The sequence below is a fragment of the Malus sylvestris genome, chromosome 3 (genome assembly GCF_916048215.2).
Source record: "Malus sylvestris chromosome 3, drMalSylv7.2, whole genome shotgun sequence".
NCBI lineage: Eukaryota > Viridiplantae > Streptophyta > Magnoliopsida > Rosales > Rosaceae > Malus > Malus sylvestris.
Window position 1 is genome coordinate 3,628,612 of NC_062262.1, and position 25,738 is coordinate 3,654,349.

The 25,738-nt window shown below is 35.9% G+C and overlaps 2 protein-coding genes, 1 long non-coding RNA gene and 1 pseudogene across 5 annotated transcripts in view; 3 read left to right on the top strand and 1 right to left on the bottom strand.

Moving 5' to 3' along the window:
• LOC126616654 (putative 4-hydroxy-4-methyl-2-oxoglutarate aldolase 3) lies at positions 1–1,247 on the top strand. Its single transcript, XM_050284738.1, has one exon. It carries the CDS (start codon positions 89–91, stop codon positions 998–1,000), a length of 912 nt encoding a protein of 303 aa, XP_050140695.1. The 5' UTR covers positions 1–88; the 3' UTR covers positions 1,001–1,247.
• Positions 1,248–2,392: 1,145 nt separating this feature from the next.
• On the top strand, positions 2,393–4,036 carry LOC126615434 (uncharacterized; annotated as a pseudogene).
• Positions 4,037–6,637: 2,601 nt separating this feature from the next.
• On the top strand, positions 6,638–25,685 carry LOC126616656 (uncharacterized). The gene is made up of 2 exons (XR_007621225.1): positions 6,638–6,686; positions 25,410–25,685. It is a non-coding gene; the product is annotated as an uncharacterized LOC126616656 (long non-coding RNA).
• The window catches only part of LOC126616653 (COP9 signalosome complex subunit 6a-like), a 38,388-nt gene continuing 19,636 nt past the window's right edge, over positions 6,987–25,738 (bottom strand). For all 3 annotated transcript variants that reach the window (XM_050284737.1, XM_050284735.1, XM_050284732.1), the window contains exon 9: positions 6,987–7,262. In XM_050284737.1, coding sequence (XP_050140694.1) covers positions 7,181–7,262 — 82 coding nt within the window. In that variant the 3' untranslated portion in view covers positions 6,987–7,180. The remainder of the gene's footprint in view (positions 7,263–25,738) is intronic.

The window sequence follows — 25,738 nt, forward strand, 5'->3', positions numbered from 1 at the left end:
TATATAACTTGAGTTTTTCTTACCCATTTTCTAGCCAAACAAACCACAGTTTTGTAGCTAGTCACAACTTAAACACATTCAAATTACAATGACGGTACCACACCCTAGTACTCCCGCAATCCAAGGGTCTAACAGTTCTATTGCCATACAGAAAATAGACAGTATAGTACCAATAAAGCTGCAGCGTGAGAATTACCTCTTCTGGAAGTTGCTGTTTGAGGCTATCTTTAAGCGCTACATGCTCACCGGCATTGTTGATGGAAGTGAACCTTGTCCCTCAACTTTCTTGGCGGACGAGAAAGGAAATGATCGTGCAAATCTGGCCTTCGACATTTGGCACGAGAAGGATCAGAGCACCATAGCCTTGAAGAAAGCAACCATCTCTGAAGATGTTCTACCACTGACAGTTGGATTAACTTCTTCACGCGATCTTTGGCTGAACCTGGAGAAAAGATTTGGAGTTGCAGGTGTGTCTTCAGACTATCGGAGAAAACTGGCTGCTGCTTCTTTGGCCACTACTGATGTTTGTGATGCAAATGCTGTTCTTTTGGAGAGTGGAGAGTTGCGCCTTGTGCCGCCGATATTTCAGAAATATGGAAAACGTGAAGCATTTTCAGGCCCCATTGTGACGGTCAAGGTGTTTGAAGACAATACTCTGATAGTGGAGCTTCTCGCAACGAAAGGCGAGGGAAGGGTTTTGGTTGTTGATGGTGAAGGAAGCTTGAGGCGTGCCGTTACCGGAGGAATGTTGGCGAAGTGTGCCGAAATTATGGGATGGTCTGGGATTGTGATAAATGGGTGCATCAGAGATGTTGATGAGGTAAATGGATGTGAGATTGGTGTGAGAGCTTTGGCAACTTGTCCTGTGAGACCAGTCAAAAGTGATGGTGGCCAAAAGCATGTTCCTATCAACATTGGAGGAGTCTGGATTCATGAAGGAGAATGGTTGTATGCAGATGGTGATGGCATCCTCATCTCCACATCTCAATTGTCTATTTGAATCCCCATAAATGTTTGTTTGCTTCGTATCTTAAATTTTTAAGCCCGGCCATTAAGACTAATCAAGGGGAAATGCACTTCTTTTCTCCCTTCCACGCTCATATTTATTTCTAGATCTAAACACCCCAATAAATAAATAAGGACGTGCAAAATTAGAAAATAAACCTTAAATGCATTTGGATTCGTTGTATTTTATGTATTCTGCTATTTGTGTGGCCTGTCAGTTATTGAAACAGTTACAACATCAATGAGTTTTGTCTTCTTTCGATAAGAAATTTCACCATATGATCGATTGGACATCATCTCTCATCACCGGAAATTATCGAAACAGAGCTCTTGGATCGCTTAGGAGACTGAGGAGAAAGAGGTCCACTGCCTCGTTTATCATGAAAAATGATAAAAAAAATAAAAGGAAAAATTTGAATTCCTACAATTTTTCTATATCATTTAAATTAAACATCTGTGTCTTTTTAAAATTTGATTAAAGTGATATGATCAATAGCTACCTCAAGCTAAATTACATGTCATTATTATATTTTTTTTATCCGTCTGATGCACTTTTCCTTATTATTAGTAATTAAACTATATTTTATCTTATTCCAGATATATTTCTTCGATCATAGTTTTTTGTTTGTTATGCAAACATTTAATATTATTTCTTTTTTCAAATGGTTTTTTTTTCTTCAAATATTTGGTGATCAACATAAAAGCTCCGTGTAATTTTTTCAAATTTTTTTTTTGCTGTTTTTTTTTAAGTATATTGTTGACGAATTATTATTAGGTATAATACATTACGTATATATTATCTGCGGGTACGTTTGAATTTACAAAAATCATTAATTGGTACGTTTATTTGCAATTTTGATATGTTTGATTTGATACATATTGTTAATATTGGTACATTATTTTTATTTTGGTACGTTTTATTTTGTACATATTGTGTATTGGTACATTTATATTATTCTCAATCTTATTTTTTCTTAACGTACCAAAAGAAAAATTATTAAGGTATGTTTGATTTTGTGGGATTCAAAAATATTTTAAACTATTTTGGAAAGAAAATATCTTAAATCGTAGATAATTATTGCTAAATTGTAGCATTATTGTGAAAATGATTTTTATCACAAATAATCCCTGAAATTGATTCACTCCATCAAGATGTTTCCTGAAATTGAAAATCAATCAATGTAGTCCCTAAAAATAGGTCGCAAATCAATGTGATCCTTCCATTACAATTCCGTCAAAATTTCTGTTATGTGTTGAAATGACACATAACTGGTCCCACAAATCTAATTAAATATTACCATATGAATTAAAATGTTTAAATAATAATTTTTTTTAAAGTTTTATATAATTAAAAATGAAAAAAAGGGAAAGAAAATAAAACAAGAAGATGAACAGTTCATCTTCTTCTTTGCACCCCACCCTGACAAGACCGCCACCCCCGTCCAAAAAGTCGCCCATTTATGTACGTGAAGGCGCTGTCAAGCTTGCTCGGAGGCAATGGAGGCCGCATGTCGTCAACCCATCAACGTCATCAAGACCCGGTTCCAGCTCGACTAGACCAGCATCTACAAGGGAACGTTTCATGTGCGACTGGGTGGGATGGGCTGTCGAGGTTGCTCGGGTGGAAGGGGAAGAAGAAGATGAACAGTTCATCTTCTTCTTATTTTTTTCCTTTCTTTATTTTTTAAGTTTCTAATTATATAAAACTAAAAATTGTTTTTCTTTCTTTAAACATTTTTAATCCAACGAAATGGGGCAAAGGAACAGGAAGTTTTAGAAAGAGCAGGAACAAGACCCACACTCTCTGTGAGCGGTGCGGCCACCGCAGCTTCCAACTCCAGAAAAGCCGCTGCTCTGCCTGCGCCTACCCTGCTGCCCGTCTCAGAACATATAACTGGAGTGAGAAGGCGCTGTGCTGAAAGACTACCGGAACTGGGTGGATTAGGTACATGAGGCCATCTCTAACCGAAGGGTCCAGAGGGCCAGAGGGCCGAAAATAGCCCTAAAACCGTCTCCAACCGAGGGCTAGGCCAGAGAGCTCTGGAATCTGGGAGGGCCCCACGGGATCAGAGAGTAAATAATGGTGTATTCCTGTCGGTTATAACCGACAGGATTGTTTTAAAAAAAAATCAAATGAAACGGCTACTAGCCGTTGCATTTGATTTAATTTTTTTTTTTTTACATTATTATTATTATTTTTTATTTACAAAATTTTTCATATAACTTCTATTTTTTCCTATAACTTCTATTTCACAAAATTTGGTTTTTTTTAAATTCCATTTTTTTCCTATAACTTCTATTTCACAAAATTTGTTTCATATTTTTTTTAAATTCCATTTTTTTCCTATAACTTCTATTTCACTAAATTTGTTTCATATTTTTTTTTCCTATAACTTCTATTTCACAAAATTTATTTCATATATTTTTTTTAAATTCCATTTTTTTCCTATAACTTCTATTTCACAAAATTTACTTCATATTGTTTTTTAAATTCCATTTTTTTCCTATAACTTCTATTTCACAAAATTTGTTTCATATTTTTTTTAAATTCTATTTTTTTTCCTAGAACTTCCTAAGCCATTATACAACATTAAATTAAATTAAGTAACATGAAACAACATTAAACAATATGAAACAACATTAAATAAAATTAACCAACATAAAAATTATACAACATGAAACTTAAACAACATTTTAGTTGTAGTTTTTAAATAATAAATTATGTTTGGCCCTATGGCCCTTTGGCCCTCGGTTGGAGACGGTTTTTTGTGATAGGGCTAAAACGAGCCCTCTGGCTCTCGGTTGGAGATGGAGGCAAATATGGCCCTGTACTGTTCATTAAAATATTAATATCTTGGAGAATCTTGGAGGGCCAGAGGGCTAAAACGAGCCCTCTGGCCAGCCCTCGGTTAGAGATGGCCTGAGGAATGTGCCGAGGAGGTTCAAGAGCGGCTTCCTTTAAAATACACAGGCTGCTCCAAGGAGCAAAGGAGCTGCTGCTGCTTCCTTACAAGTTTTCAGAGCCCACTGAACTCAAACATGTTTGGATTTCGTTTCGAATTTTGTTTAGTTGTCTTGATAGTTCTGAATTTCACTTGAATTTTGTTTAGATTGTCTCGATTTGCAGTTGCATTTTGATATGAATGGAAATGACTCTCAATTACAATTACATTTTTCCCTTAAAAATAAAAAATTTAATCCACATAGTAATATTTAATTAAACTTGTGGACCTATTTATGTGCCACGTCAGCAAGTAACAGAAATATTAATGGAATTCTAACGGAATGACCACATTGGTTTGTGACATCCATTTTCAGGGACTATTTGTGATAAAAACCTTGTGAAAATAAATTGAATCTAACCAACTTTTTTTTTTACAATTATCTCTAATGGAAGAGAGTAATAAAAAGGCTAGATAGGAATTTTGTTACAATATAATGTGCATATAACACCAAAATTATGACAAAAAAAAGTTTAATCAAATCACTAAAAGGTATGTATGTTTGATCTAAAATTTTCAAAACTGAGCCGCCTATATCAAAAGATTTCAAAATTAAAAGCCAATTCTGGCCGAGATCTTGTGTGAACGATGAGTATTAGCTGATTCCACGGGTCTGTACAAAGGAGATCCGGAGAGGATCTCATTCTAAGTTGCAGGATCATAGAGGAGCTCGAAGCTGTTAAAGATGTCGACAGTGCGGCCCCTCTGAACCCCGAGAACGCAGCCGAAGACCCACGTGCACGAGGCTGAGAAGGAAGAAGAGGAAACTGTGGCATGTGTCACACGAGACTTGTATTGAACATCCAAACCAAACTATATAAAAATTTGATTATATCTATTAATAGAAACTAACATTCATCAATCACGAAATTAAATAATAATGAAAAATCATTAAACATCCATAATGTAAAATTTACACTCAAACTCTGAAATTGGAATCCAAATAATAAAATTCACAGTTATAATATATATAGGTAAAATTCACTTTTTTTTTTTGCTGTAAAACCTCAAAATCAATTCCACTCCAACATTGCTATCATGAGAAGTGAAGAAAAAGTTGGGTTCCCCATAAAATCAATTAGTAATAGTATAGTATCTCAACTTACTTATAAGCTCATATAAAGTTTTTTCTCTTATCAATGTGAGATTCATTTTCAATACGTCTTTGCACGTGTGGCGAATTTTCAAGTTTAGTACGTGAACAACACAAATTGAGTGACATGAAATATGTGTGGCCGTTGAGTTTCACACATGGAACAACTTGCTTTAATACCGTGAAAAAAGTTAAAGTTCTACCATAAAACCTATGTAATATTCATTCTCATTCGGTAGATTTATTAAAAAAGATGAAAAGTATAATCTGTCAAGGGGGGTCATAAAACCTAACATTGACCATAACAACAACTATAACAAACAAAACTCCAACAACCAATACAAGATATAAAAAAAATCACATTGAAACTCTTTTTTTCTTTAATTAAAACAACAATGTCAGTTCCACCGCAACATTACTATCATGGAAAAAGACATTATTGTGAACTCACACTGAAACTTTGAAATTGATGGAATCCAAATAATAAAATTCACCGAGTCATAATATACATATACACATGTAGGTTTTCCTCCTAGGGAGATTGGTTCTCCATGTGCAACAGCAAAGCTTCAAGGCAATATAAAGATCCCAGACCTCAGGAGGCATACTTTGATGGTCTCTACAAGATCCCAGACCTCGGGAGGCATTTTAGTTCTTAGTCCGATAATATATCAAATGTTTTACTAAGTTTGTCCAACTTAGTCAGTCTAAGACAATCCAGCTTAGTCCCTAAAGCTAGTCTAATCTGAGATAATCCGGACGCACCCTAACAATATCATTTGCTAACCCATTGAGAAGTTGTGGCATGTTTCACATGAGACTGTTATTGTACATTGAAACCAAACTATAAAAAAACGTTATTAAATCTATGAATAGAAACTAACATTTATCAATCACGAAATTAAATAATAATGAAGAATATTTCATTATACATCCACAATGTCAAATTTACAATAAAACTCTCAATAGGTAGATTTATTAATAAAGGAGAAAAGTACAATCTGTCAAGAGGGACATAAAACCTAACATTGACCATGACAATATCAGTTCCGCAACGAACAAACCTCCAACAAATACAAGATATAACAGATTCACACTAATCTCTGTTTTTTAATTAAAACAACAATATCAGTTCCACTCCAATATATTGCTATCATGAAAAAAGACATTATTGTGAATTCAAAGAGTTGGAAAAAGGAAGCTGAATATGAAGTGAAATGCAGTATGTGGTTGTGTGCTATTACTTTTCTTCTACCTAGTTTTTATAGACAATGGACATAAATACCGCGTGGTTCTTCCCGTTTGCTTTCTGTAAAGCAAGATTCTTTGCGTTAATTACCAAAACGAAGATGGGAATTGTTGTGATTAGCTCATATTTTGAGCTGTCAACAATGAAGTGACCCGTGTGCTGTCGGTGGTGGATGAAGTGTGGCCAAGTGGCAACACTTACAACCAAGCAAAATAAGGAAAAGAAATGAAACATCATTATGATGTTTGTTGGAATAATGAAGTAAAAGTGAACATTGTATGCCACATGAGTGGCTCAGAGAGTAGAAATAAGAGCATCCGGAGGAGAACACAGTGAGGTGAGAGAAATCAAGAGAGCTAGTAGTAGCTGTCAGCTTGGTTTTTTTTACCTTTGTTATATTGGAATTTGTCTGTAACATAAATTATTTGGATCGCAGAAAAAAATTATAAAAGGGGCTCTAAGAAAGTGTGTCGTAATGTATGTCAAAAAAATTGGTTTCCCGATTCTAACCCTAATTTAATTAGAGTGGCTTTTACTTTCGAGTTTTTATTTAGTACATTCTCCTTCACTTCCCTCTCGTCCTCCCACCACTTCCATCAATCTATAGTAGAAAATTATAAATATAACAAAAACAAAATGATTATCAAACGGTTAATATATTACTTTTCAAAAACTACAACCTAAAACGGAACAATAATGGGCATTGACAGTTGGGGAGACTGAAATTTATATTTCATTCCGTATGGTCTAGGTCTCATTAAGATTTCAATTTCTACGCCTCTATGCAGTCAAATGAAACCAGCAGCACCCAAAAAGTTGTCAAAGAAACTTTCAGAAATAAGCAGTCCGTCCACCTCTTCGACTGTGCCTATCATATGCGGCGTTGAACTTGTCGACTAGCTCATTCGTTGTACTGAGAAAAAAAGAAGAAATAAACGATAAGGAAATGAAAATACAAGTGTCATATTCAGCTATGTACTGCTTTGGTATCATTGAAATTTTGATACAATGCCACATTCAACTACTCTACTGTTTTACTGCAACAAAAATATACGCACGCTGCAAAGTACAGAACTACGCAAACTTGGTAATTGCACTAGTATCACACAGAGGTTTGGATTATGATCCTAATTGTGAATGTAATTCGTAAATTCAACTTACGACAACACCCATATTATTAACAACCGTCGGAAACAGATGTTAAGGATGTGGTTGTGTGCTATTGCTTCTCTTCTACCTAGTTTATATAGACAATGGACATATATACCGCGTGGGTCTTCCCCTTCGCTTTCTGTAAAGCAAGATTCTTTCCGTTAATTACCAAAACGAATATGGGAATTGTTGTGATTGGCTCTTATTTTAAGCTGGCAAAAATGAAGTGACCCGTGTATTATCGGTGATGGATGAAGTGTGGCATTTATTTAATTGCTACAGAAAAATGACAGCAGCCATTTATGAGTTTGTGTTTGACTTTCGGATGTGGCATGGAAGTTTTTGTTGAATTAAAGTGGCCGCAACACTTTCGGCCAAGTAAAATAAGGAAAAGAAATGACACATCATTATGATGTTTGTAAAGACATCATGATGTTTGTTGGAATAATGAAGTAAAAGTGGCAACATTTTCGGCTCTTTATTTGTATGCCACTTGAGTGGCTCAGAGAGTAGAAATAAGAGCATCCGGAGGAGAACGCCCATGGGAAATCATGGGCACAGTTGAGAAAAATAAAGAGAGCTAGAGTGAAAGGTCTCTGGTGAAAGAATTTTTAGGGTAGAGTAAGGCTCTTGAGAAAATTTTAAGAGTGGGTGTACAAAGGATTCGGGATTGGATTATGTCGATTTAACTCATGTGTACTTGTATTGTGCAACGACCTGTCCTCAAAAAATTTGGATTTTATAATTTTAAAATGTGAAATTACAAAAATGTCCTTGGAGGCAAATGCGTTGACTTTATGTGACCATCTTGTCATGTCACGTAAGATTCATTTTATTGGCGTGTCTAGGTAGTACTCGTCGCTACAAACGCGTAGGCGCAAACGGAATGTGATTTGAAGTTATAACGAAGAAGTTATGGGCGAGTAAAATTAGGGACAAAATAGTCATTTAAACATTTTCTGGAAGGCTCCAGATTTTTGGAGCAAAATCTGGAAAGCCACGTGTGTGGCCCAAATTAAAGGAAATGAGAGATGGTTGGTGGAGATGTAAAATAACGGAGAGAAAGAAGGGTGAGGGGAAGGCCAATCGGGAGAGGAAAGAAAAGAGAGTGACCAATGGAGAAGAGAAGAAATTAGGGGAAAGGAGAGAGTGGAGGAGCACCGAATCACCCTTGACTCGGTTCCTCCCCGGCGACCCGACTCGATTTCTACCACCCCGATTCCAATTCCAGCATTTTCCCAACGAATTGATCATCGCCACCACCTGCACACGACTCCTCAACCCTTCTTCTTCAAGTTCCACCCAAACCCGATGGTTTTTTATCTTGTTTTCGTGGGGAAGGCGCCGACATCACCGTGGGGGGAGATCGGCGGAAATCCGCCAAGGTAAACCCTTCGACAACTTCCACCATTAGCCTTCCCTTGAGCTCAAGAACAATGCCCAATCATTGGTTGGAGCGTCGGAGTCGATTTGAGGACGAATCAAGAAACACCCTTTATAGGGTTTCCAACGGGTTTTAGTGAAATTGCCGCTTTTCCGGCCAAATTGGCCTTAGTCACAGGTATGAAAGTCGCTCTACTCATCAAGATCTTCATTCCTGTAAAATTTGGGAATTTTTGGAATTTTTCGATTTTCCAGCGAGTCGGGGCGGCTGACCGCCACGCGCGGTGGCGCGTGGAGGAAAAACCCGATGTCCCTCCTTAGGTTTTTCGACATGCTGAATCCGAATCCTCCATCCGTTTTTTCCAAATTATAATGTTTTAGTAGAGTTTTACTAAAAGGTCCCTTATTATGTTTAGGCGCGTTGGCGGGAAGTGATCACATTCTCGATAGTTTGAGCGGCTTTCGAGCAATGGAAAACTAGTGAGTGGACCCCTTCATAACTTATATATTTTTATAAAATATTAGCCTATCATGCATTTCATATTTCGTGCATTTAATATGTTTTATATTATGTTTTCCGAATTTCTATAATTATGGTTTATATAGAATTCATAATTTAATTGCTTTTACGGAATATTTATGATTTATCAAATATTACGTTTTTACGAACGATTATGAATTATTGGGATTGCATATATGAAACTCCTTGGATTTACAAATATGTTTTATATACGATTTATGAAATGAGATTTCGAACCCTTGAGTTTTGGTGATTTGGCTTGAGATTTTGAGACATGTTTTTTATACTTACCTAGTGTGTTATCATACAACACATCCGCACACCACGGGTATTATGTCTATGGTCATAGGACACAGATGATGGAGGAGTGAGATATGATATATATTATATACCCCCAGCTTCATCGCCGTAAGTAGTGTCGGACAGCTTCACTAGCCACGGCTAGTGTCAGTGTGGATGTTATGCTATTTGATACAGCTTCACCTTCGTGTGATAGACATGTTATTCAGCTTCACCTTCGGGTGATGGACAGGTTATTCAGCTTCACCTTCGGGTGATGGACATGTACTGCCTTCGGGCGATTATGATACCTCTAGTTGAGTACATCACGGATACGATTTACGGATGTTTTCATGACATGCTAGGGTTTTTCATAAAACCTATATGTAATATTATATATCTGTGAAATCCGATTGCAACTTAAGCTTTCATCTCCTCAAAACTACAAAAATGCAATCAAAAAGTAACTTTTTCTCTGTAAAATCCGATTGGGTTAAATATACAGCTTGAAAAAGTGTTTGCCGCCCACAAATGCCACGTGTATAGTACTTTTAAATCTTCGGCCTCGATTACTGTTCACTTCTGTTGAAATTAAGGTACTTGAGTGAAATAAAATCATTTGGGCCTTGTACAAAGCCCAAACTTATTTTTGTTCCAAACATCTTGTTGCTGGATATCTCGTTCGTACACATCTTCTCTTTGTTTCTCGAGCCTATAGTGAGTCACAGACAGAGTTCGAAAGGGTCAAATCTTTGATGATTCCATCATACATGATTGAGTTGCGAAAACTTCTGGATAGGTATCCTACATCTGAACTGAATTCTTTGTGGTTAAAGAATCTCTTTCTAGTTGCTCGGGAACAATTAGGAGATTCTCTAGAAGAAATACGGGCTTCTGGCGGCAACATGCTATGGGGTGGTGGTCCCGCTTATGGGGTCAAATCAATACGTTCTAAGAAGAAATATTTGAATATCAATCTCATCGATATCATCGATTTCATAAGTATCATACCAAATCCCATCAATCGAATCGCTTTTTCGAGAAATACGAGACATCTAAGTCATACAAGTAAAGAGATACATTCATTGATAAGAAAAAGAAAAAACGTGAACGGTGATTGGATTGATGATAAAATAGAATCCTGGGTCTCGAACAGTGATTCGATTGATGATAAAGAAAGAGAATTCTTGGTTCAGTTCTCCACCTTAACGACAGAAAAAAAGATTAAAAGAGATGAATGATGAAAAAAGTAATTTATTTTATTTTCATATCATTTACGTATCATGTTAATGGGTCGTGTAATAAATTGTCAGGTCTACCCTTGATTAGTGAGAAAATTCTCTTGATAGATTTGCCACCAACGCACAATCAAAGGCAAGAGATGTTGAGTCGTAGAAGCAAATAGCAACGAAAAAGAAGCAAGCATTGCGCAGAATAGTTCAGAAATTGAGAGTTCCTAATCGGTTAAAGATGAGGAATTTATTATATGGAATCATTTTTATTATCAGTTACCTGATTTTAAAGATATATTTATATTTATTAATATATTTTTGCTTTCTGGCAATTCGATTTGCGATATGGAAATGGATTAATGTTTGATTTGGGTTTAAATGTGAACATTTTTTTTTTTGTGGGGTGGGGGAAGGGGTGGAATTTTAAAGTGGACTAATCGTTTTAGGGGAAATTTTAAAACCAATAAAGTGTGGGCATTCGTATCGTGTTTTATGTGTTCGTGTCTTTTTCGTAACATCCTTGATATCTAACGGGTTGTGAGTTAAAATAAAACGGGTAATATGATCCGACTCGTTAATATTAGCTGATAATATGACTTGATCCGGTACCCGTTAAAGAAAATATATTTTAAACCAATAAATAACAAAATGAAAATGTAATACTAAATACGTAAGTGAGATCAAAGAATCTAACGGTAAGAATTTAATCTCACTTATTAGGCTATTGTTGTAAGAAAGTTTTTTTAATAGTTTTTTAATTAATATAGAAGTGTGAAAAATATAAATAAATAAAAAAATTTACAAACACTAGTAATGAAAGCTCTACAAAAATATATATACAAATGCTTGTAATGAAAGCTCTACAAAAAAAAGTTATACAAACGCTCATAATGAAAGCTCTACTACTTTTGTGAATATGTCAACTTTGAAATTAGCCACCATAATCCCATAAACTATAGATTTAAATTTAAGCGTTGATTGTCGTTTACGTTTACGCTCCATTCTTCTCACCGTATTTTGTATTTTTTTTTTAAATTTTCTTTTTGAAATCGCTATTCATTGGTAAATCTACTTTGATTGTCTATCAACCAATAATGTAAACCATTAACACGATTAAAACAAAAACATTTTTTTTCAAAGCACAACAATCCCAAACTACTCCTACGTGTGTCGTGACTTTTCTTTGGGGATGAAGTTGAACCATCAATGCCTGGAATTAGTTTTGGGGATGGACCATCATTTTGTACTTATTTCTCTTGACTGACTTGTAAAGTTTTCCACAACGACTTTGTCTACCGTCTTTGCTGGGCTGGGCTGGAAGTAGAAGAATGAAGCTCTTTTCATAAATTTTGAAGATTGAGCAAAATCTCCTCCAATTATATTTTTCACTGGAAAAAAAAAACCATCAAAGACAAAAAAAGAAATAAGACCTATAGAATATTATTCCTCATCAGATATATAATTATATATGCAAGTGGTGGATTGTCTTGATGAATAAAGTCTTTTTCTTTGACCTCTGTTTACTCTGATACATTTTTATCTTCTAAATGACTTGTACTCATTCTTCGCATAACGTGTATTTTAAAAAACCTTATAGAAGTTGTATTTCTCAGGTTACTAAGCGTCTCTCGCATTACCATCTGCTATGTAAAGGAAATCTAGATGCGCCTTGCAATTTGCAAACAAGGTGAAAGACAAGAACTTGTCATGCTCCTTTTTCTCTCATTTCTTGTGGTTTGGATCAAGGCATGTCTTGCATGGGTTTCTTTGCCCACTCGTACAACAATGATGGAGGCAGATTGTCTGCCTTCCTATCCTAATACCATGCATTTCTTATCCTCTCTTATTTGTTCGGTCACGGTTAAGCTACATCAACATTTTATATTGATTTTTTTATAGAAATAATAAGACAAAAAGCAATAGAAATATAAAATGTTGACATGACTTAACCGTGACTGCACAAATAGAAGAAGATGTGAATGGTATGGTAAAAGGAGGGCAGATAATCTGCCTCCAACAATTATTGCCATCTACATGCCTGATTACAACCACATGACTTTTCTTTGTGGATCAGGTTTGAACCATCACTGTCTAGGATTTGTTTTGGGATGAACCATCACTTTTGTCTTATTTTTGGGGATGGACCATCACTTTTGTGGGGCTAGATGTAGAAAAAGGAAGCTCTATTCATAAAATTCCAAGGTTGAGCTAAAACTTCTCCTCCAATTATATGTTTTATTGGAAAAACAAAAAACCCATCATAAGACAAAAAAAGAAAAGAAATAGGAGCTATAGAGTATTATGCAAGACTAATGTTTAGTTCTCAATTATTATGAATCAAATTACTTGAAAGGTATATAACTTGATTCTTAAGTTATTCGACTTTTAACGTGATTCAATATTGATTAACAAGAAATAGATCTTGTTTTTTATTTTGATATACTTTCCTAACCCAAATTTTATGAAATTATCTCATGTTATATTATATAATGGATTGTAGACACAGGTAAAAATTTCACCTATTTTGGACAAGAAATAGATTTATGGTATCATGCTGCTGGAATTTTGCAGACTTCTGCAACATAGTCTATTTGTGATATTATTTTAATAGACCTACGCAACTCCTAAATTCATGAAATTTTTGTATGATGTACATCGAGATATCTAACTCAAATTTGGAATTTTCACGTACATTGGATGAAAAATAAAATTTTGGTGAATTTTTAATCTCGGGTATGTACTGCAGACTTTTCTGCAGTTTGTGCAGCACATCCCATTTTGAATTTGCTTTTGGTATACTTGTAAAATCTCAAAAAATTATGAAATCTTGGAAAATATCGGCCTTGTATATATGTCTACTTCATGTCTGGAAATCTCCATATCAAAGTGATGCGGATTCCATTAGGATTTTCTAATTTAGTTTGCTACGTTTGATTGATCTATTCGTTTCCCGTTTCCTTTACGTTTGTGCTTCTTAGAAAGATTAGGTTTACCTTCCTCTTTCTAGCAACTTGAGGTTTCTTTTCCTGTGTGTTTCCAGCAAGATTACAAGTTGAGAATTGTTGTTTGGGTTTCTTAGCCCACATGACGTTTCTTTGGGTATGAAGTTGAACCATCACTGCCTGAAATTTGTTTTTGGATGGACAATCATTTTTGTCTTATTTTTCTTGACTGACTTGTAAAATTTTCCAAAACAACTTTGTCTACCGCCTTTGTTGGTTTGGATGCTGAAAAAGGAAGCTTTTTTTTTCCATAAAATTTCAAGGTTGGGCAAAAACTTCTCCTCCAAATATATTTTTCACTGGAAAAGAAATAAGACTTATAGAAATATTATGCCTCGTTAGATATATAATTATACATGCAAGTGATGAATTGCTTTTTAATGAATAAAGCCTTTCTCTCCCATAACGTAGTTTAGAATAATATTCTCACTTTTAATATAAAAAGAAATGTATAATCATCTATATATATAATTATAATTCTTTTAATATCAAAGAGTAGTTTGAGAGAAAATATTAAGAGTAGGCCCAAGTTAGTGACGTGACAAGTCGATGCCTCTTCCACTACAGAAGGGTTAACGTTACCCCCTCCAAATGTCAAAATCTTCTTTTAGAATAAATGATGAACTCGTATTTTGTGTTAAGAAAAGTCACCCTAGAGTGAGGGACGAAGTATGGAGGAGTGTCTGGACGGGGAGACTGAGAAGGAGAAGGGTAAGTGTTTGATAACACATTCGGGCTCTTTGGCTCGGGGTGGTGGCGGCTGGTAGACTTGGCAGTTTTTGACACGACACGAAAACGACACGAAAATAATGGGTTTCGGGTCAACACGATAACTTATCGGGTCACTATCGGGTGACCCGTTAAGAACCCGTTAATAACGGGTTCTTAACAGGTATACACGTGGGTAACACGTGGGTAACCTGATTCGACCCGTTAAGAAAAAAATTATTTTAATAATTTTAAAGTTTAATTACTAAAAGATTTATTATAAAATACAATAGTCATATTAATATATACAATATATTCTATATTAAATATACAGCTTTGTATTATCGTTCTATATAAATTATAAAAAAATTAAAAAAAAAGTTTTAGTCATTATTTATTTTTATTATGAGAGTTCCTTATTATCATTACTAGGATAAATTTTACATAACATATTATTGTCCAAAATTAAAATATACTAGTATAGTATTTGTATATGCAAGAACTAAGAAGACACACATACAAGTATGAAAAATGTGAAAGAATATATAAACACTTGTGATTTATCATTATTCCTCTACGAATAGATAATTGTTACACTTATATTATCGTTTAGATTTTTAAAATCCTTCAAACCCTCATGAATAATGTTTTTTATTTGAGGGAAAAATTAATAAAATTAATAATAATTATTGTAGAAGTGTAAAAAATGTAAAAATATATATATACAATCACTCATATATAAAAAAATGTAAATGCCTTAAATTTAAGATCAAATTTATTCATTACATTCTTATAGGGTCGAAGAGTGTATATGTACAAAATCATCAAAATCGAAGCTAAAATAACCGTTAAATTGTAATTTTTCGTTTATAACCGTCGAAAACTTTTGTTCCGTTACGTAATCTCTGAATGTTTGTTTTTTACGATTTTTTAAGTTTGCAATCTCGGAATGTGGACAAATAAGTTTGACGGTTGGATCGTTGAAAAAGGTTTCGTAGAATGCATATTGCGTCAAAACGGTATATTAAACAAACACTTAGAGTTAATATTATACTTCTATTAAGTATAAAATAAGTTTTTGTGGTATCCACTAGTGTAAATACTTTAAATTAAAGATCAAATTTATTCATTGCATTCTTATAGGGTCGAGGAGTGTATTTGTAAAAAATCATCAAAATCAGAGCTAAAATAACCGTTAAATTGTGATTTTTCGTTTATAATCGTCGAAAACTTTTGTTCCATTACATAATCTCTGAATGTTTGTTTTTTACGATTTTTTACATATGCGATCTTGGAATGTGTACAAATAAGTTTGACGGTTGGATCGTTGAAATTGTTTTTGTAGAATCCATATTGCGTCAAAACGATAGATTAAACAAACACTTGAAGTTAATATTATACTTTTATTAAGTATAAAATAAGTTTTTGTGGTATCCACTAGTGTAAATACTTTAAATTAAAGATCAAATTTATTCATTACATTCTTATAGGGTCGAGGAGTGTATCTGTAAAAAATCATCAAAATCGGAGATAAAATAACCGTTAAATTGTGATTTTTCGTTTATAATCGTCGAAAACTTTTGTTCCATTACGTAATCTCTGAATGTTTGTTTTTTATGATTTTTTACGTATGCGATCTCGGAATGTGTGCAAATAAGTTTGACGGTTGGATCATTGAAAAGAGTTTTGTAGAATGCATATTGCGTCAAAACAGTAGATTAAACAAACATTTAGAGTTAATATTATACTTCTATTAAGTATAAAATAAGTTTTTGTGGTATCCACTAGTGTAAATACTTTAAATTAAAGATCAAATTTATTCATTACATTCTTATAGGTCGAGGAGTCTATCTGTAAAAAATCATCAAAATCGGAGATAAAATAACCGTTAAATTGTGATTTTTCGTTTATAACCGTCGAAAACTTTTGTTCCATTACGTAATCTCTGAATGTTTTTTTTTTACAATTTTTTACGTATTCGATCTCGGAATGTGTACAAATAAGTTTAACGGTTGGATCGTTGAAAAAAGTTTTGTAGAATGCATATTGCGTCAAAACGGTAGATTAAACAAACACTTAGAGTTAATATTATACTTCTATTAAGTATAAAATAAGTTTTTGTAGTATCCACTAGTGTAAATACTTTAAATTAAAGATCAAATTTATTCATTACATTCTTATAGGGTCGAGGAGTGTATCTGTAAAAAATCATCAAACTCGGAGATAAAATAACCGTTCAATTGTGATTTTTCGTTTATAACCGTCGAAAAGTTTTGTTCTATTACGTAATCTCTGAATGTTTGTTTTTTATGATTTTTTACGTATGCGATCTCAGAATGTGTACAAATAAGTTTGATGGTTGGATCGTTGAAAAAAGTTTTGTAGAATGCATATTACGTCAAAACAGTAGATTAAACAAACACTTAGAGTTAATATTATACTTCTATTAAGTATAAAATAAGTTTTTGTGGTATCCACTAGTGTAAATACTTTAAATTAAAGATCAAATTTATTCATTACATTATTATAGGGTCGAGAAGTGTATCTGTAAAAAATCATCAAAATCGGAGATAAAATAACCGTTAAATTGTGATTTTTCGTTTATAACCGTCGAAAACTTTTGTTCCATTACGTAATCTCTGAATGTTTGTTTTTTACAATTTTTTACGTATGCGATCTTGGAATATGTACAAATAAGTTTGACGGTTGGATCGTTGAAAAAAGTTTCGTAGAATGCATATTGCGTCAAAACGGTAGATTAAACAAACACTTAGAGTTAATATTATACTTCTATTAAGTATGAAATAAGTTTTTGTGGTATCCACTAGTGTAAATACTTTAAATTAAAGATCAAATTTATTCATTACATTCTTATAGGGTCGAGGAGTGTATTTGTAAAAAATCATCAAAATCAAAGCTAAAATAACCGTTAAATTGTGATTTTTCATTTATAACCGTCGAAAAGTTTTGTTCCATTACGTAATCTCTGAATGTTTGTTTTTTATGATTTTTTACGTATGCGATCTCGGAATGTGTACAAATAAGTTTGATGGTTGGATCGTTGAAATATTTTTTGTAGAATGCATATTGCGTCAAAACAGTAAATTAAACAAACACTTAGAGTTAATATTATACTTCTATTAAGTATAAAATAAGTTTTTGTGGTATCCACTAGTGTAAATACTTTAAATTAAAGATCAAATTTATTCATTACATTCTTATAGGTCGAGGAGTCTATCTGTAAAAAAGTATCAAAATCGGAGATAAAATAACCATTAAATTGTGATTTTTTGTTTATAACCGTCGAAAACTTTTGCTCCATTACGTAATCTCTGAATGTTTGTTTTTTACGATTTTTTACGTATGCGATCTCGGAATGTGTACAAATAAGTTTGACGGTTGGATCGTTGAAAAAAATTTCGTAGAATGCATATTGTGTCAAAACGGTAGATTAAACAAACACTTAGAGTTAATATTATACTTCTATTAAGTATAAAATAAGTTTTTGTGGTATCCACTATTGTAAATACTTTAAATTAAAGATCAAATTTATTCATTACATTCTTATAGGTCGAGGAGTCTATCTGTAAAAAAGTATCAAAATCAGAGATAAAATAACCTTTAAATTGTCATTTTTCGTTTATAACCGTCGAAAACTTTTGTTCCGTTACGTAATATCTGAATGTTTTTTTTTACGATTTTTTACGTACGCAATCTTGGAATGTGTACAAATAAGTTTGACGGTTGGATCGTTGAAAAAAGTTTTTGGACCGCCAGCAATAGATAATTTTGTAGTAGTGAAACCTTAAATTTATTTAACCGTCGATTGTCATTTACGCTTTATTCTTCTTACTGAATTTCATTTTTAAAATTTTATTTTTTGAAAACATGATCATCTGGTGGATGTAAGAAGATGATATTACGTTTCGATATTTACGGTTAACTGAAATATGAGTCAATGTCATATAATTTGTAGAAACTTTATAAACATCAAGTAATATTTTCACTAACCGTAAAACTCTAAATATAATATCAACGAGCTAAACCGTTCATCTACCTGCACCCTCTAATAGATCATGTTTTCAAAAAAGAAAATCTAAAAAAACGAAATTTGATGAGAACAATGAAGCATAAATGTAAACAACAATCAACGGTTAAATTTTGATTTATGAATTATATGATTATAGTGGCGAATTTCGAAGTTAAGCTCTTCATGAAAGTTATAAAGCTTGTCATTATGAGTGTTTATATATATTTTTCTATATTTTTTTACACTTCTACATTAATTAAAAAACTATTAAAGACTTTAGGTAAGCGAAAATATACTTAAAACAAAATTGTGTTTTTATGTTTTGGATGTGATAATATGGAATGTATATACTTATTTAGTATTATGTTTTTCATTTGATTATTTATTGGTTTAAAATATATTTTCCTTAACGGGTAACGGGTAACGGGTCGGGTCATATTACCTGTTAATATTATCGGGTCGATTTCAGGTTGGGTCATTTTACCCGTTTATTTTAACGGGTGTTACACGACACGACCCGTTAAGATATCAGGTATGACATGAAAAAGACACGAACACGAAAAACACGACACGAATGCCAAGTCTAGCGGCTGGCCCTCAACAGCCGCAAGGTCACTATGAATTTTATCTTTTGGAACTGTTGTGGGCTTGGGTCGGACACGGCAGTTCGGGCTCTTCATGGGCTTATAAGGCACAACAAACCCTCTATGTTCTTTCTGTCTGAGACTAAAATGAAAACTCATAGAATTGATGGGTTGAGGAGAAGAATGAGATTTTCTCACGGTTTTAATGTCGATCCAATTGGAACGGCTGGAGGTTTCATTCTGTGGTGGGACGATTCGTTAGACGTGCAAATTATTTTCTCGTCCAGGCATATGATCGATGCACTGGTTAGACCTGAAGACGATCATCAATGGGTGCGGGTTACACGGGAGTGTATGGCACGACCTACAGAAATGATAAAGATGGTTTATGGGATTGGATGCAATCTCATTTTTCTCCATCGAACATACCTTGGCTTTGTGGAGGTGATTTCAATGAGTTTGTTTGGGATCATGAGAAGTCCAGAAGGGCAGCTGTTCTCTACAATAGGCCCAGATTTTTGGCGGACTTTATGAATGTTACGAAGTTGTTTGACCTTGAATTTAAAGGGCCGATCTTTACTTGGAGGGGTCTTAGGAATGGGGAGTGGGTGGAGGAACGTTTGGATCGAGGCTTAATCAATGGGCTTTGGCAGGAAATTTGGCCCAACTCTATTGCTATTCATGGTCCAGTTTTGGGGTCTGATCATTGTCCGGTCATTTTTAAATCTGACTTAGATAGGCCGAATAGTAGGAGGCTTTTTCGGTTTGAGGCATTTTGGGCCAAGGAGGAAGAGTGCAATTCGCTAGTGCAGGATTGTTGGGCTCGGTGGGGGGGGGGAAGGTGAGGCCATGGAGCAGTGGGTCAAGAACATTTATGCTTGTCGGTCTCGTCTTACTCGTTGGAGTCGAAACAAGTTCAAAAAGCGGGGGCAGCAAATTGATGAGCATATTGAACAACTTGAGATGCTTCAGCAGAATTGGGGACATAATTTTTCTGAGATACAGGAGAAAGCAAGAATCATTGATGATCTTCGGGCCCAAGAGGAAAGCTTTTGGCAGCAGCGATCTCGTATTACTTGGTCACGAGAAGGGGATGCTAACACTAAGTTCTTTCATCAGTCCACTTTACAAAGACGTAGGAGGAACAAAATTCTTAAATTAAAAGATGAGGAAGGGCACTGGGTGGAGCATCCTAGCAGAGTCCGTGAGCTTGTGGAAAATCATTTTGTCTCCTTATTTAGGTCGGAGAGACCGAGAAACTGGGGCACTATTTTGGAATGTGTGAAACCGAGTATTACTGAGGAATGGAATCAGCAGCTTTGTGCACCGATGTCAGATACGAAAATCAGAGAGGCAGTGATGACTATAGGGAAGCTCAAAGCTCCTGGGCCGGATGGTTTCCAGGGGATTTTTTACCAGTATTTTTTGGAACATCTGAGGGATGCCTTGAATAGTCTTGTTACTTCTTTAATGCAAGGTATGGCTAGCCCTAGTAATCTTAATGCTACTCACGTTGTTCTTATTCCTAAAGCCCCAAATCCGGAGATGGTGTCGCAGTTTCGCCCTATCAGTCTATGCAATTATTTTTATAAGGTTATGTCCAAAGTTCTTGCTAATAGATTGAAGGGTGTGCTTCCGCGGATTATATCTCCCTCTCAGAATGCGTTCGTGGCTGGTAGGCTGATTCATGATAATATTGGCATCGCGCATGAAATTTTTCATTTCCTGAAATAGAGAAAAGCCAAAAATAAATTTAAGATGGGCATCAAGCTTGATATGCAGAAAGCCTACGATCGGGTGGAATGGGATTTCCTCGATGCTATTATGGATAGAATGGGATTTTGCAGCATGTGGAGGCAGTTAATAATATGTTGTGTGTCTTCGGTTCGGATGACTGTCATCCTTAAAGGTCAACCTGGGCAACAGTTTACTCCTTCTCGAGGCCTCAGGCAGGGAGATCCTTTATCCCCGTATCTTTTTCTGCTGGTGGGAGAGGTTCTGTCTTCTATGATTCAGGATGCGGTACATGTCAAGAAACTTGATGGGGTGAAAATTGGAGCTTCGGGGCCTATCATTTCCCATATGTTCTTTGCTGACGATATACTACTTTTTCTCAGGGCTGATAAGAAAAATAGTAGGAACTTAGTTGATCTTCTTAGGAAGTATTGTGATGCCTCGGGACAGAAAGTGAACTTGCAAAAATCTAGTGTCTATTTTGGGACGAACATCCATACGAGGATTGTGGCTGAGTTGGCTAATGTTCTTGGCATTCCGGTTGTTGATAATCCTGGAGCTTACCTTGGTGTTCCTGCTATTTGGGGGCGGTCGAAGAAACGTGGTCTTGCTTATATTAAGGGGCGCATCTTGGGGAAGCTTCAACGTTGGAAGCAAAATATTTTATCTCGTGCAGGGAAGGAAGTCTTGATTAAAGCGGTTGTCCAGGCCATTCTTGCCTATCCAATGAGTATTTTTAAGTTTCCTGCCATTGTGTGTCAAGATTTGGATGTGTTGGTCGCTGGATTTTGGTGGGGGAGTCTTGGACCGAAAAAGAAGACTCATTGGGTTTCGAAGACTGTTCTTGGACTTTCAAAGGATATGGGTGGTTTGGGTTTCTGGAGTTTTAGTGAATTTAATGATGCTCTGCTTGCAAAGCAGTGTTAGCGTCTGATTTTTGACCCGAACTCTTTTTGGGCCCATGTGATCAAGGCCCATTATTTCCCGACATGTTCCTTTTGGGATGCCAAAAAAGGAGGGAGAGCCTCTTGAGCTTGGACTAGTCTTCTGGTAGGGCGAGAGGTTATTAGGAATGGATCTCATTGGCAAATTATAGGTGGTGAGAATGTTCGAGTTTGGGTGGATCGTTGACTCCTTTCTCTCCCTGAGGGGTATCCAGTGCCGATTGGGGAAGTGGCAGTTTCTCCTAACCTACGGGTTAGTTCTCTTATTCGGCCTAAGACTCATGAACGAGACATTGGTTTTTTGTAGGCTTTTATTTCTGATGAGGAACAAACTACCATTAGACAAATTCCTATTGGGGATTTACGTCGTAATGATCGGTTAGTGTGGAATGCTCGTAAGAATGGCCATTTCTCAGTCAAATCGGGTTACCATTGGCTGCAAACGAGGTCTCTTGCATCGCAAGATCAAAGGCTTCAACGGGTTTGACTAGTTCCTAAGCAATTATGGAGAATTGTGTGGAATTTTTCGGGGCCTCCTAAGCTTTGACATTTCTTTTGGTTAACCTTGCATCATGGCCTTGCTACTAGGGCGGTTCTTTTTAATCGAAGGTATTCCCTCTCTCCAATTTGACCCATCTGCCTCTGTGAGGATGAATCTATTGAACATGTTTTCCTCCTTTGTCCGTGGGTGGCTGCAATTTAGTTTGGTGAAGCCCTTAACTATCGTGTGGATAGAGATGGTATTATCTCTTGGGTAACTTGGTTGCAAGCTGTTTTCTCTATTAACAATGGGTTCTTGTCTGATAGGAAACAGATGCAATCCTATATTGCCTTTACTTGTTGGTTTATTTGGAAAGCTAGATGTGATTTTGTTTTCAACCAGGTTCCCATTAATCCTACTAAGGTGCTGCTGGGACTTTTTTCTGCTGTGAATTCTTTCTGGGCTACGGTGGGTTTGTAGGAGCTTGCTCCTCCCTTGCCCATTACTCGGCATGTGCATGTTCAAGGGTGGCTTCCTCATTCTTCTCCTTGTTACAAAATTAATGTTGATGCGAGTTGGTCTAAGGTGCCTCAATCGGGGTTTGTTAGCATGGTTATTCGGGATGCGGGAGGGCGGTTTGTGGCGGCGGCTAGATATGCCATTTTGTCCCTTAATGTTGCTACGGCAGAGGTTGTGGCTCTTCTGCATGGTGGTGGGCTTGGTTCCTCTTTGGGTTGTAACTCCATCATTATTGAATCGGATTCTCGTGAATCTATTGATTGTCTCTCTAGGGATTTTGATTCGGGCAGTTAGGAGGTTTTCCCTATATTGGCAAGAGTCAAGCAGGTGTGTGAAGCTTTCCAGTTCTGTCGCTGGTCTTGGGTGCCAAGATCAGCCAACATAGTGGCCTACTTTCTTGCGGCGTTTGATTTTACGGAGATGGGTGATCGGGTTTGGATTGACAGACCCCCATCTACGTTGGTTCACGTTTTGAACAAGGATGGTCTTCCTTGTCCTCATTGATTTTGGGTGACGGTGGTAGGGGTGACGCTCAATTCGGTTGGTGCGTCTTTTGTTTGTATCCTCTTTCATTGCTTTGTTCTAGTGTTGTTGGTGTGTTGTTAGCCTCTATGTAGGCTTTCCTGTTCTTGTTGGCTCTTGCCCTTGGAATGTTATTCCTTGTTTCCAAAAAATGAAAAGAAAAAAAAAAGTCACCCTAGTGTGTACACATAGTTTTATTAATTAATGTCTTCTTTTATTGGTGACGCAATTCTTCCTGTAAGTGTTTGTAACTCTTGTCGGTTTAAAATGCCTTTAAACACCTTAAGGAGGTACCAAGCTCTTTTAAATGAGTTCTTTGTTATATCAAGCATGCTACTGTTGGTTAATATCAACAGAAAAGTTGAATAATATTGTTATTTAAGTGCAAGTTTGCGTCACAAGTAAACCGGGATTCTGATCAAAAGAGTGTGCCCTAGATGGGGTTATGATTCATGTTAAGTATAGATGGGGTTATGATCCATATTAAGTTCTTTTCTATGCCTTGTTTTATAAGGGGCTTCAAACATTTTCTTTATGTATGACAAATGATACCCACAAACTGATTGGCACTTAGTTCAATTCAGTTTGCAATTCTCACATTGGCATTTATCTAATTGCTACAAGGAAATGGCAGTAGCCATTTGTGACTTTGGCCTCGTTTGGCAGCCCGTATAACACATCGGATATGATAAATAGTACGGATGCATGTGTTTATTTGTACTAAATAGTACCCAGATTAATTAAACTGGCCCTACACGTTTTATACGGTGTACGCCCGCTAAATTATCCTCCCAAAATCCTCTATATTATTAGTCGGGTAGTTTTGCTTCCTCTGCTCTCTCCTTCCCGTCTCGCATCGCGCCCTGCGTCTTCTTCTCCTCCTCCTCATCCCCTCCCTGCTCCGGCCAAAACCAACCCCTCTTCACTTTCCCCAATTTCTCTATCCACCCCCACCTGCAAATTTCTTCTTCTTCTCTCTTTGTTCCCACCTGCAAATTTCTTCTTCTTCTCCATCTGTTTCGCCCAAACCCAACCCTTTTCGTTTTCCCCAATTTTTCCATCCAACCCCACCTGCAAATTTCTTCTTCTTCTCTATCTGCTCTGCCTAAACCCAACCCCTTTTCGTTTTCCCCAATTTTGTAACTACAAATTTCTTCTTCTTCTCCATCTATTCCGCCCAAACCCAACCGTTTACGTTTTCCCAAATTTTGCCATCCAACCCCCACCTGTAAATTTCTTCTTCTTCTCTATTTGCTCCACCCAAACCCAGACCCTTTTCGTTTTCCCCAATTTTGGTTTTGGCTGGATGACGAAAATTATGAACAATTTCGTTGAATGATATTAAAATTTTACTTCTTTATTCATATCTATTTGTCCAATCCAATTTCCTCTGCAACATTTGGAGAACTGTAATTAAGTGGGGGACCTGGGGGTGGAGCTGAACTTCTGGAATTGTGCTCCATGTTTCCTGCTCTCACTGGCTTGATGTACTTCCTCAACAATTCTCTCGTAATTGAGTTTCGTTGGGTTGGATTGAAATTTGGGTTTGATAATTGGGATTCTTTTGCAGTCGGGGAAGAAGAAGGGAGAGAGAGGGAGGGAGTTTGAGGGTGCGGCGGAGAGATATGGGAACAAAAGTGATGGTTTCAGTTTTTTTTTTAAATTTTATTTTAAGTTTGATTCCTCCTATCTGGTATAAAACCTAATACGGTCATTAGTCCGATACTGCACCAAAAGCCCGACTAATTTAGTCAGTACTATCCGGTGGCTATTTATTCTATCCGACAAAAATAGTTAGTAAGTACAGTCCAAGCTGCCAAACGAGGCATTTGTGTTTGGCTTTCGGTTATGGCATGGAAGTTTTTGTTGAATTATAAGGCCAAGTGGCAACACTTTCGGCTCTTTTTTTGTATGCCACATGAGTGGCTCAGAGAGTAGAAATAAGAGCATCCGGAGGAGAACACAGCGAGGGTGAGTATCCAAGGGGGGAAAGCATGGGCACGGATGAGAGAAATCAAGAGAGCTAGTAGCTGTCAGCTTGGTTTTTTTTTTTTGTTTATGAGCATTCGTTAGCGCATTTTCTGTTGCCTCATTGTCATTTTTTTGCTTGTCTTTTGGGTTTGTTTCAGAATTTTGTATCTTGAGTTGTTCCTTTTCTCTCCAACGAGAATCAGAGTCTCAAGAGTTTAGGTTAATTATGTATTTTCTATTTTTCCAGGTAAATGCACTTTTATCTTCTAGTGGAAGCTGAAGACATAATCATATCATCATCGGGTAATCTCTAGGTAAACAAGCTGGA

Excerpts from the sequence above, each read along its gene's own strand:
- LOC126616654 (XM_050284738.1), top strand. The coding sequence starts at position 89 with ATGACGGTACCACACCCTAGTACTCCCGCAATCCAAGGGTCTAACAGT.